At 43.9% G+C, this 13211-nt stretch overlaps 1 protein-coding gene across 2 annotated transcripts in view; it reads left to right on the plus strand.

Moving 5' to 3' along the window:
• The first annotated feature begins 4216 nt into the window (after positions 1-4216).
• lmx1bb (LIM homeobox transcription factor 1, beta b) overlaps positions 4217-13211 on the plus strand; it is a 41543-nt gene continuing 32548 nt past the window's right edge. The window contains exons 1-2 of one of the 2 annotated variants that reach the window (XM_030359554.1): positions 4217-4923; positions 5442-5628. In XM_030359554.1, coding sequence (XP_030215414.1) covers positions 4788-4923; positions 5442-5628 — 323 coding nt within the window. In that variant the 5' untranslated portion in view covers positions 4217-4787. The remainder of the gene's footprint in view (positions 4924-5441; positions 5629-13211) is intronic. The other variant, XM_030359553.1, reaches the window with a different exon arrangement.

The raw sequence follows: 13211 nt of genomic DNA on the forward strand, positions 1-13211 counted from the left end.
CCCGGGTCACTTTTATATAGGTCTACGCCATTTTATTTGTGTTATTTTTCTTATTTTTAGCACTTGTCAAGAACTTCAACGAATTTAGCAGTGGAAGAAGGTACATCCAGTAAGTAAAAGCAACACGTCCTGCATCGAGCCTATAGTGTGTTCTGCCCAGGGCTGTTCCTGTGGCCCAGGATTGTTCCTGGGGCCCCTGAACGGGCCGAGGGCTGCTCAGCCAGTATCACCGTATGAAGGGTTAGGAGAACGTTTCGCGGTCCAAATTCTGTAAAGGTCTAGACCTGCATCCAAACAAAATGTTTGCAGGAGTAAAAAACTATTATCAGGATTAGAAAATAAACAAGGTCTACTTTGAAAAGGAAACGGACCGGGAGTTGTGATGTGTATCTTTACGCAGTAGCCTGGCCCCCGGGCCAAACAGACATCTTGTGTTTCACTTTAATCCGGGGGGGCCCGGGGTTTTGTTAAATAAGAATCTCGCTGGGTCTGATGAATAGCTGTTGTTTAAAGTAGAAAATGTGGGCTATTTGTACGCAACATCGCAATACTTTATGGGTCGGAAATAACCGATGCCCGGTGAAACCCAAATGGGGACTTTCACCCTCAATGCTCTTCTTTGTTAGAACAAGAGCTGATATGAACTGGCGGTTGCTTGACACAAGATCCTAATCGAAAATTAAAAAATGTTTATATACAGCCTATGAGAGATAGATATTGAACATATATATATATATATATATATATATATATATATATATATATATATATATATATATATATATATATATATATATATATATATATATATATATAGGGCCTAGGCCTATATATATATATATATATATAGGCCTACATATTTTTTTATATATATATATCCATAATCCATCCCGTTACAACTAGGCCAATTGCCTTAGAATCGTACACCTGCAAATGCCATTTCGTTGACATTCAATTTCTGCCAAACATTGGTTTAAACTTTAAACACCTCTAATTATTTGTGTTGATAAAGTGCGATCGGCACCACGGAACACGGCACTCCTGCGCAGAGGAGTATCCCACAAAGAGCTTAGCTTTTTAGAAACCCTCGTTAAAACATCAAAGTGAGTTAACTATCAAAGTCTTCTGCCCAATTTGGACAACTATTACACTGTTAGACTATGAGGCCCGTGTCTGCTGTGCTTTCGAATATCCCTCACATGTTCCTCAAGGCCTAAGTAGGACTATTTTATTAGTATAATCAGGAAATTCGTTTAGTTTTGTGATAAATTGTGGGTAAACAAAGATAATCTGTATTTAAGTGTTATAAAGTTTACGAATATGCACATGGCAGTAGGCTATATAACAGAATAAAGGAGCTAATGGGCCCTACTCATCGTGGTCCGATGCTCCGGGGACCGCTGACCAGACCTGCTGGGAGGGACCATCTTTAATTGAATATTCAGATCGCCTTTCGTGAAATATCGATTTAATAAATAGATACGTTTAATTGCGTGTAGGCCTATTTATGTTTTTTCTCCATTAACTATTCGATGTGGAAGCGGTCTTGTTTCTTCAGTGAACTGATTCAATGTCTAGCTGATGTTATGCTATAGTTATGCTGTAGGATAATGTGTATAGCTATTTATTTAGGTTTCGTAGCTTATTAGTTAATCATAACCAATATATTTTCCATAGCCTAGTGCTAGTGCCTACATCATCTAAAGGCTGATAAGATGTAGGTATTTAACTAATTGTCTTATCCACTTAAATCTCCATGAGGAATTCCACTCAGTTTCAGGTTATATTTGACACAATTCAACACATTGGTTGAATTTTGATATTTCTGTATTTATAAAAAATGATTCGCTTCCCGAAATAATTTCTCTAAGCTGATGAATAAAAACGCAACCGGTACAGGCCAGTGTTGGACTAGACTGGGAACACGTAGCCTACATTATATCACACTATTTCGTTAAGATATGGCTCAAAACTACTCACAATGAACATTTAAACCCTTGTTGACTATAGTTTCCAATAAGCAGACAGAAAGCCGTCACCATGTCACGGTGTAGAATGGCCATGGAGACGCTTACCTTTTTCTTCAGTTGAGTTCAGAGCTGGTCCCACAGAAAGCTCACCTGCTACGTGGTTTAACCCGCCTGATCTGTGGGAGGGATCAGCGTGTGGAGGCCCATGCACACCGCGGGGGGAATTGGCTGGATTGATTTATTGATTGTTTTCGAGCCCCATTATCCACAAATGAACGTATAGGCTGGTTATTAGGCTGCACCATGTATTTGATCACGATGAACATATAATTGATACTGGCCAAAGCAAAATGTTTGGTAACAGGCCCATGTATGAATGGCCTGTATTGGGCATAAAATTTGAAGCTCTCCATCAATTTTAAAAACACAGTCTGAACCATTGAGGAATTCTGTATTTAATTCCTCCTGCTTTGACTCTTGGTTGTGCTGTTCCTCTTCTGAACAGCAGAGGGCAACGTGATCAAAACTGGCAGTTTTCAGAATTTCCCTTCCAACCAAACTAGGCTACAGGTCATCTGCTGCAGGGTTCAGTGAGGATATCCAATCAAAAACACGTCGGCCTGTGAGTGGAAGGTAAATACCAATCAACAACCCCAGAGTGGTTGTTAGTTTCAACCACTCTAACTTCTGGTTAAAGCTTACAAAGAACGAAACATAGCGAAGCTAAAAAGTGAAGGTCGCTCTATGTTTTTGGAGTGATTTTAAATGACAGAAGCATAACTTAGGCATATGCAACATGTTTATGCGGGCTGATTATTATTATTATTAATATCATTATCATGCATTACTTTACATAGGCTTCTAATCATAATAACAATAATTATATCAATATGTGAATAGGCCTAATCAATAATTGTTGTAATTGTATGTTTTAGGCCTTTCTTCAATGAATTAGTATTTATTTATTGAATTGTAAATTGCATTTGTTTTTATGTTTTTATACAGCCCAACTATGTAATATAGATTGGTAACTAGCCCTATTTTGTCGTATGTCTTAAATTCGTTATTTAAGAAAAATACTTTGCTTCTTCGTATGAATATTAATATAAACATGATTAACGCAGGATAATTCCGATGTGTACATCTTGTGATTCGGCTGAATTGCGTATCGTGGCTTTAGAGAGAAGCTATAGATAATGAAAACATTCAGCCCACCGACGGGAAAATTACAATCCGATTAGTGACACCCCAGTTCCAAAGAGGCCTGGAATATCTCCCTACATCTTGTTTAAATAAACCAACCTACATTTACCTCACACCATTAGACCTGGGCCTTGACGTGTTACCCTGCATGCAGTCCAATCTAAAGCGTACTGCCTTGGGTTTATGTGTATGCAAAACGTTTCCTTTATATTCATGCTCGAAGCATCCACGCTGTGGACCATATGAGCGGATACTTTATGAAAGAGTCAACCTGCATGCACTGCGCATAGATATAATAATTATAATCATACCAGTAACACATCGGGCCTCTTCACTCGGCGGGTCAGAGCCGCCGCGGAGACGAACCCTCGTCTGGAGGAAAATCCCTCAGGTCCAGCTCTCATCCGCCTCTCATCCAGACCAGGGTCTATTTGGAGGTTAGAGATGGAGATCACCAACACGTCACGTCCATAGTCCCTTTATATCAGATTGCTTATCGCTATTATACCATTTGGCGTGCAGCTCTCCTCCCAAAAATCTCCCCAATACTCGATTCATTACGAGGCTCACAACGTTTCAGTTTCTACAGAAGAGAGGAAGTGACAGCATATTGTAAACTGAAGACCATCACTTAACTTCAGTTAGGCTATACAAATAGTTATGCTCCCTATTCCCATGAAAACGAATTTCTATAATTGTTAATGTTGATTATGAGACATTATAATAATAATAAAAACGTTCATATAATAATCATTATAAAGCAATTATTATTAAAATAAAATTAATATAGTTATTATGTTGTTCTTTCTGTGGTTGATCTTTGCATTGTTGTTTACATTTTCCTTTAGTGTTGTCCTTAGTAGTGTATTATCACTTTGTGTCGTTAACGTTTCATTGTTGTAGATATTATTGTTCTGTATTATTATATTACGGAGTATACGGTAGTAACAAACCGTAGTATAAATGTTATGTTTTTGTTTTTGTCTTCTTCACGGTGAGCTGCTCATCTTCTGTTCTTGGGTCCGTCGGGGCGGAATCCAGTGCACTCTGCACCAATCGCGTCCCAACGCAGTGAAGGGGCTCCGAACGTGTGTCCATGCGTGCAGGAGTCAGCAGTGGGAGGATCCACTCAGCCTCAGCCTCGTTCTCAGACTTTCTCCGAGCGACAGGGATCCGAGGGAATCAGCTTCCCAACATACTTCTCCAAGAGTTATAGCGCCGGGACATCTCATTACCCCCCCAATCTTTGGATTTTGCTGTCATATTTTCGGGGTATCGCGATCAAGCCGAGCTACTTTCCAGAGGATCTCCGCGTATAGTGCGACACAAGTTACCCAACAAGGCGAAACACGCAAAGCTCTTCAAGTCTCATAGCAGGTGACTGTCGAGAGGTTGTTTTTTGATTGAATGTGCCATTTACGCAACTGCTCTTCTCTGACACCAACGGAATCTATTGGTCCGGCGTGAAGCCTGCACAGTTTCATTCGGACTCTTCTTCATTTCCCTGCTCAGTTGGTTAGTTTCAACAGGTTTATCCACCGAGAGCGGTCGCTCACTTCTTCAGTTGATTGCGGGAGTTCCAGGGCTTAGGGAGGGAAGTGTGACCCTGTACTTATGGATATTGAAACAGGTATCCTGTCGGGACGTCATTCCGCGGAGAAACAATTCAACAGCTACATCATGTTGGACGGCATTAAAATGGAAGATCACCCGCTGCGCTCCGGACAGGCCACGCTCGGGGTCATGCTCGGTAAGTTCCGTTCGGCTGCGGGTTCGAGACCTATACTGATGGGTCCGGTTCAGGACCCATCAGTTTAGGCCTACTTGTAGATATACCTACAAAGCTGAGGAAATGTATTGACTAAATTGTTGAGCCTGCATGGGCAAGGGAATGCGTCGCACTATTTATAAACCCAGTCCTAATAAGGGTAATTACGCATGTGTGTTGTCGTTTGAATTGTTTATCAAAACAACATAATAACCGGCTAATCAGTATAGCATGGAGCACAGTTAAATGACAACACACGAAAAGTATCACTTGTTTTACAATGTTGTGTATACAGGCCACAGATCAGACCTATAGCCTATGATCAATTTATTAGTTTAACTCAAACGGGTTGTGATCCGGTTGTAATTTCCACAGACCACATACGCTTATTAGCCTTATTTATTTTAACCAAAGTTCGATCAGAAACTTCATTAGGGATTAAACATGAATCTAGATATTCTCCACGATGCACATGACTGACCCAGGCCGCTGCTTTGCAGGGACGGACTGCCCGCACCCCTCGGTGTGTGAGGGGTGCCAGCGGCCCATCTCCGACCGCTTCCTGATGAGGGTCAACGACTCCTCGTGGCACGAAGAGTGTTTGCAGTGCACCGTGTGTCAGCAGCCCCTGACCACCAGCTGCTACTTCAGGGAACGGAAACTTTACTGCAAGCACGACTACCAACAGTAAGCCCGTCCTTTCATATCAAGTTGAAGTCAATGCGGTATTTTCTGCGATGGCACACACACGCACTGCACACACTGGTTCACATTGCAGCGGCCTCCTGCTGTTGCTGCCTTGGGCCCTCGCTGTGGAGGTGAAGATTGCATTATAGTCGCCATCGCCTATTGCCATATTTAGGCCGAGCTATTTTATTGTATTTTTACATCTTAATCTATTTTTTCAGTTGACCGGTCGCAAGGTTAATAAGCGGGCCTCAATCACATCCTGCAAGAGAAATGTCACAAGGCGCACCTTTTCTGGAACTACGAAATTTATAGCCGACATAAGCCTATGCCTATAAACGCTGAACAATAATAATAATGATAATTATTATTATTATTATTATTATTATTATTATTATTATTACCATTTATTGTCTTGTTCTACTTATTATTATTACTTATAATAATAATAGCCTACAATTATTATTTGTATTATTATTTTATTCATTATAATTATTATTAGTAGTAGTATTCTTAATTAAACAAAATCAAATAAATATAGGGCTGGAACTTCATCATTATTGGCCATATTTTAAAACCCAATATCGCGATTTGGCGAAATGAAGGACGGCGAATGTAGTAGGTCTGTAACAGCTTTAATTACTGATGGGTGTTAGTTCATAAGTATATAATATTATAGAGAGATAAATACATACATATTGTTTTAAGCGTGTATGTTTTCCAACTCAAAGAACAATTGTATATTGTTCACGCAGGTATAGAAATAAATTTCGTTCACATAGGCCTATACGCTGGTCGATCTCAGGCCCTGAATATTGGCGAAGGTTTGTTTTACATTCGGCGAAAATTATACCATTCTCAATACATTCCATGATTTGTCAAATGAGAATTTGTAAAAATAATCATGCACGCACACACGCTCACACACAAAAAACACACGCACACACACACACACACACACACACACACACACACACACACACACACACACACACACACACACACAACACACACACACACACACACACACACACACACACACACACACACACACACACACACACACACACACACACACACACACACACACAGAGACACACATAAAGACACATACAGATACACACTGCATTCTAACATTTTATTTTGAAGTATTAATAGGATATTAGCCTGAATATAACGATATTCTGCAGCCTAAACATGAAACATTAGAAAGCTATTGGGATGGCCATAATAACAGCAATAATAACCATAATATTATTAATAATTATAAAAAGGTTATTATTATTATATTATTATTATTATTATTATTATTATTATTATTATTATTATTATTATTATTATTACTATTATTATCCAATTATTATTTCGGTTATTATCCTATTATGATTATGACGATGATGATTATTATTATTATTATTATTATCATTATTATTATAATATTATAATATTATCATTTTTATTATTATTATGCTTATTATTATGATAGTTGCATTATAGTCCTATAGTTTAGTGGAGCTAGTGCTATTACTAGTAATTACTTGCCAGAAACCTTTTGTTGCTCATCATATATTTCCACCTTAAACCTGAACCAGACATTACCTCCTCAATGTAGAATCTAAACAAAGAAACATGTGAATTAGATGAATAAAATATGCAAAGTAATTAAATAAAATAAATAAGATAAACAGACTAAAGTGGGGAGAATAACTAGGCCAGTACGGTTAGGGTTACCCCCCCCCCCCCCCCCCCTACCCCATAGCACAGCCTTGTGCTTCTCATCGCGTGGCTGCCCTCCACCTTGTCTCCACATTTTCTGCTTCTTGTGTCCGGCCCTCTTGACAACTCCAGGCCGATGACCGGGACACTATGGCTCTCTGCTAGACACCTTCAGCCCAACAATGACTTACATCCATCGCCATGTGTGCCTTTCAACAGCGACGTGACAGCAGAGTGTAGTCAGTTGATAACAAAAGGAAATCCATAGCTGTTGCCAGGGGAGACCATCGTCACGGCGTCGTGGCTTAGTGGCGGTTCGGCACAGAGACCAGAGGGTCCAGTCTGGGACCACCTCTGCTCTTTCAGCCTACTAACACACATTCTTATTGCGTTGTTTGCTTGGTATTTGAATGATATGAAGCAATGCAGTCTTTATCATGCATTAAAAAAAAATCAAAGATGGAGAAAAATAGAGAGCATATGAGAGTGAGGCTGTTTCGATCCTCTCAGTGTTACCCAGGGCCTCCTGGACACCATCAGTGTTTGACTGTCTATCTCGTGTAGCTCTGCGGCTCGATAGATTGTTATGGTATTGACTGCCTATGAACTCACATTGTGGTATCCGCTGGCCCCTCTCACCCCCGTGTTTGCTTTGCCTCTGCTGGTATGTTCTGTGCTGTGTGGGGATGCGTGGCGCCTCCGCCAGCATCCACGCCAAAAACAGCAACCCACAGGGCGCCGCTGGTCTCTCACGCCATCATATATCACATGTTCCGTCTCTCAGTCCTCCTCCCCCCGTTCTCTTCTTCTGCTTCTTCTTCTCCTCCTGAGCCTCCTCCTCCTCCTCCTCCTCCTCCTCCTCCTCCTCCTCGCTCCGGTTCCACAACGCTAGCTCGGGTCAAACGCTCGCCCCGTCGGAGGGTCCCCACGGCGTCTAACCACTCAGCCATCCTCTCCTCTTTTTTTGTTTATTTAATTTGCATTGATGAGATACTTAAAGGTGTAATTGGCACCTTTTTGACTTTTATGACACCCGTTTAAGGTGCATTTGTCAAGCCTCAAAGTGCTCAAGGCAGTGACAAGCGAACCCAGCCTAACAGAAGTCTGTGTGCATAATTACATTTCTACGTCAACTGATTCATGACCTGTAATCAGCCCTCGCCGCCTGCCATAAATCAAACAATTGGCAAGTATTTATTTTTCGCACCTTGGCAAAGGTTTACGTGCAGACAAGCAAACCACTTTTGAGGCTCACTATTTCAACTCCCACCAGCGTAGTTCAATGCAACCGACTGCATCGAGCGTAATTATGTGTATTAACAAGATATGGTTTTATGAGCCCTCTCATCCTCTCCTTTTTTCTCTTATATATTAAGCAGTAGACCGTGGTGTTGTATTTTATTAATTTCTCTGCTTGCTTAGCGTCTCTGTGCATGAGAATGACGTGAAAAAAAGGGACTGCAATAGAAAGAAAACATTACAGCACAGAAACCAACAGCGATCTTGGTGCTGGCTTTGTTTTCCTGTTTTATATTATTCTCTGCTCCAGGATCAATACGGCGCCTTCTCGTCTTATCCTCTCCACTAGGATGTCAGTACGTCTGAGGAGGTCTGTCCATGTCTGAGGCGGTCCCCGCGGCGCTCTCAGGCCCCTACGACGGGGCCATGGGAGGGGCTCTCACCTTAAGACCTGGGCCGCGGTATGTTAGAATAAGTGTAGAGTGGAATTACACAGACCCCTGGAGAGCCGCCGCTGGCCCCGGCGCTCAGGGGTCAATTATACATCATTAGAAGGAGGGAGATCCAATCCCCCGGAGGAGGGCCCTCCCTAACCACACAGATGGTTTGGAGGCGGCCGTGTAATAAGGCTATCATCTGACCCAAGTGTTGGGACAACACCCCTCTCTGTCCCCCACCCACTCACCCCTCCCCTCCTTGTACGATAAGCGGTGATTAGGGTGCAGCCCGGCGTCATAATGAGTAGGCTATCACGTTGTTAGCACCTACACCATGTCATATTTATTATCCCCCAAGATTGTTTTCAATGGCTTGAATGCAATTATGATCCAGGATTGATCCCGATCCATGCAGCACTCACACAGTGTTGCCTCTTTGTGTGTGGGCGGTGATGCGTTTCATTCGTGTGATTCATTTTTTAAATGACGGTTGAGGCAATTTGTTTAGCTTAATTCCTTTGCTTTTTTATAAACGAGACGTCACTGATCCTGAGCTATAAAAACTAAAGCTCCCTGCAACCTGTCTTTGCAGACCCCCCATGCCTGTAAACCTGTGTTGGACGATGCCCTGGTGTGCTGAGAGGGGCTTTTTCCTGAATTGTTAGGAGTGCCCTCCTGTGAAATTGTTGTTTTTTAATTAGCTGTGGCCGGGACGCTGCCGCCGGGCCAGAGATGCTGACGGTCTCACAATCTGCCGGCGGTGGCGGTGGCGTGTTGCTCTGCAGGTCTGCTGGTCACTCCCTCCCGCGGTGGCTGGAACTCACAATCCAAAAATGGACACGGGTATGAGGTCGTCACCGTCGGCGACGTGAACCCCCCCCCCCCCACCCTACCCCTCGACTCAGTTCAGTTCATGAACATGAACTAGTCCCGGTCGTACACTGGAGCTGGGCTCTGTTTTGTTTTCCCTCTCTAGGATTCTCTGTGGGATCCTGTCGCTTTGTTGTTTTCTAATCCAACACAACAACAAAAAAGGAAAAGAGAGGGAAAAAGGGGCAAGTGAACAGCACTAGCGTAGCGTCCCTCGGTGAGAAAACAAAGAGAGGGATCTGCACGGAGGCACCCATCTAATGTTAGCAACACTAAGCTGGATAATATTGCTTCAGCTTGCTGGGACTCCTTAGTGCTCTGCAAGGAGGCTGGCTGGAGCTGGTTCCCCGTTCCTTTGTAAGGAAGTATTGGGTTCTAAGTCAACATGGCTTGGCCTGTCCCAGCAGCGTGCTAGGATGCATCGTCTGTCATGGCTCTCTCTCTCTCTCCTGCGCTCCTTCTCTTTCCCTCTCCCTCTCTCTCTCTCTCTCTCTCTCTCTCTCTCTCTCTCTCTCTCTCTCTCTCTCTCTCTCTCTCTCTCTCTCTCTCTCTCTCTCTCTCTCGTGCTAGGGACCTGTTGGAACGCTCTTCATTTGGCATGGCCGAAGCTGGTAATTGTTATTTTTTATGCGTGTTTGTGTTTTCTTGGTTAAAGTCCTTTTCCGTGTCCATGACAACAGCTACTCATGATGATAAATATTTGATTGGAGTGTAGTGCTTGGCCCAGCGTTGTTGGTTTACACAGGTTATGTCTAATGGTGCACTGTAATTCATACAATTCATTATTGTAATATATGGTGGGGTGAACAGCAGTTTCTTTTATAGTAAGACATAATAAGGACCAATCAAATTGAAAGCAATACATATCACTCATTTGTTATTCAAATGAATAATATAATTATCAATAATAATTGCATTATTTAATTGTTCATTTTTACATGCATACAAACGTGTCTGTGATTGTGTGTGTGTGTGTGTGTGTGCGTGTGTGAGAGTGTGTGTGAGTCTGTATATGTGTGTGTGTGTGTTGTGTGTGTGTGTGTGTGTGTGTGTGTGTGCGTGCGTGCGTGCGTGCGTGCGTGCGTGCGTGCGTGCGTGCGTGCGTGCGTGTGTGTGTGTGTGTGTGTGTGTGTGTGTGTGTGTGTGTGAATTTGGCAGCCATCGCAACACAAATCATCTTTTCCAGGGGACTGAGCAGCCACACTAATTCCCATCACCGTTTTAGAGGGCAGAACTGTGGCCAGGGATGTGGAAAGAGGTCTTTGTGTGTGTGTGTGTGTGTGTGTGTGTGTGTGTGTGTGTGTGTGTGTGTGTGTGTGTGTGTGTGTGTGTGTGTGTGTGTGTGTGTGTGTGTGTGTGTGTGTGTGTGTGTGTGTGTGTGTGTGTAGAGGTGGGCTGCTGGTAATCTGAGGGAGACGGAGGAGGATGTGTGCAGGGATATGCCCTTGTGTGTGTGTGCCTGCCCCTGTGTGCATGCGTGTTTGTGTGTGCGTGCGGTTGTGTGCATGCGCTGGTGCATGCGTGTGGGAGGATATGTGCAGGGATATGCGCCTGGCATGCTCACATTACATCACATGATAGCAGAGAGGTGCAGAGTGACTCAAGCATGCAATCTTTTGGTAGACACAATTTAACCTCATCTCCTAAAGCCGGCTGTTAGGCAGCCAGTGGGACATGCCAGTCAATGGAGAATGCTAATCAGGGACAGTGAAATGAGAGGGACAGGGAGACAAGGAGAGACGGAGGGAGAGAGAGAGGGAGAGAGAGAGAGAGAGAGAGAGAGAGAGAGAGAGAGAGAGAGAGAGAGAGAGAGAGAGAGAGTGAGAGAGAAAGGGACATCATGGGCCATCAGCCCCGGGGCCATCAGCCCCGGGGCCAACAGGTTTATTTTCACAGCGTGACAAGACTTCATAATAAGAACAAAAATAAAGAGCGTCAACCTCAAACCATTAAAGGCAATTTAATAATTAGAACTTGGCCAAAATCTGTGGAATCCTGTAAGAGGCTTGGGGTTGGCAGAGTCGCCATCGGAAGAATATACATACTCAGCAAGTCTTTCAAACATCAACTCATATTGTTCACATTAGGAGAATCTCACATGTGACATGTAGCTGCCACGTTCTGCCATCCACAGTAATAACGGACCCATTCAGGAAGTTTAGGTGACTACAAGAATATAACACAAGCCCACACTCTGATCCTACAGAACTTTTATCTCCATTTGGAAAAACAATGTTCTGCGTCGTGCATGCGTGTGTTTACCTATCACGTGTGTGTCTTCTGGAAATATCCCACGTGTGTTCCGGAGAAGCCGGCGTGCACGAGCGTGCACGAGAGTGATGTGCTGCCGTTGGTGTGCTGTCGGACCTGTCCCCCCCCCAACCCCCCAACAACCTCTCCCCTGACTGCCTACACGCGATCCCCGCTCTGGAATGTTCCTCCGACACGTAGGCCTTTCACAGCCGCCCTAGAGGGGACTGGCAGGCCGGTGGCAAGTGCTGCATGCAGACTGCAGTGTGCCCGCGACCCGCCGTCACACCCCCGTCACACATTCTACCCCCGCATGGCAACGCAGGCCGGGCCTGTGTTGATCTGGGGCGGTGGGCTCGCTCGTCTGCCAACTGGTTTTTTTCTTTTGCTCAGGGCACACGTGTGTGTTGGTGTGTGGGTGTGTGTGTTTGCATGTGTGTGTGTGCTTGGGTGTGGGTGTTTGTGTTTGCGTGTGTGTGGGTATGTGCGTGTGGTTGTGTATATGTGTGTCTGTGCGTGGATGTGTGTGCGTGAGAGTGTTTGTGTGTGCGTGTGTGTGAGAGACACGCAATTTCATGAGCACGTCAAGCATTTCCTCTTGCCTTGTTTCTTTCCGCACTCTCTCTCTCTCTCTCTCTCTCTCTCTCTCTCTCTCTCTCTCTCTCTCTCTCTCTCTCTCTCTCTCTCTCTCTCTCTCTCTCTCTCTATCTCTCTCTCCCTCTCTCTCTTTCACCCTCCCTCTCTCTCCCTCTCTCTCTCTCTCTCTCTCTCTCTCTCTCTCTCTCTCTCTCTCTCTCTCTCTCTCTCTCTCTCTCTCTCTCTCTCTCTCTCCGTGTCGTTCGGCCCTCTTTGGGATAACAGTTCCATGTTGATTTATTTATCAGTAATACCCGCCAGTAGGAGCCACCCGCTCCAGCCAAGCAGCTCCAGCGTCGAGCCACAGACCAGGAGCTAGCCGGCGCGATGTGTATTGCCATCGGTATTTGTGAAGATATAACAAAGGCCGGCCCTTTGTCTTTCCTTCTCTTTTTAATCTTCATCAAACGAGATTAGGCTGAGGGAACACCGGTA

Source organism: Gadus morhua, chromosome 6 (genome assembly GCF_902167405.1).
Source record: "Gadus morhua chromosome 6, gadMor3.0, whole genome shotgun sequence".
Taxonomy (NCBI): Eukaryota; Metazoa; Chordata; class Actinopteri; order Gadiformes; family Gadidae; genus Gadus; species Gadus morhua.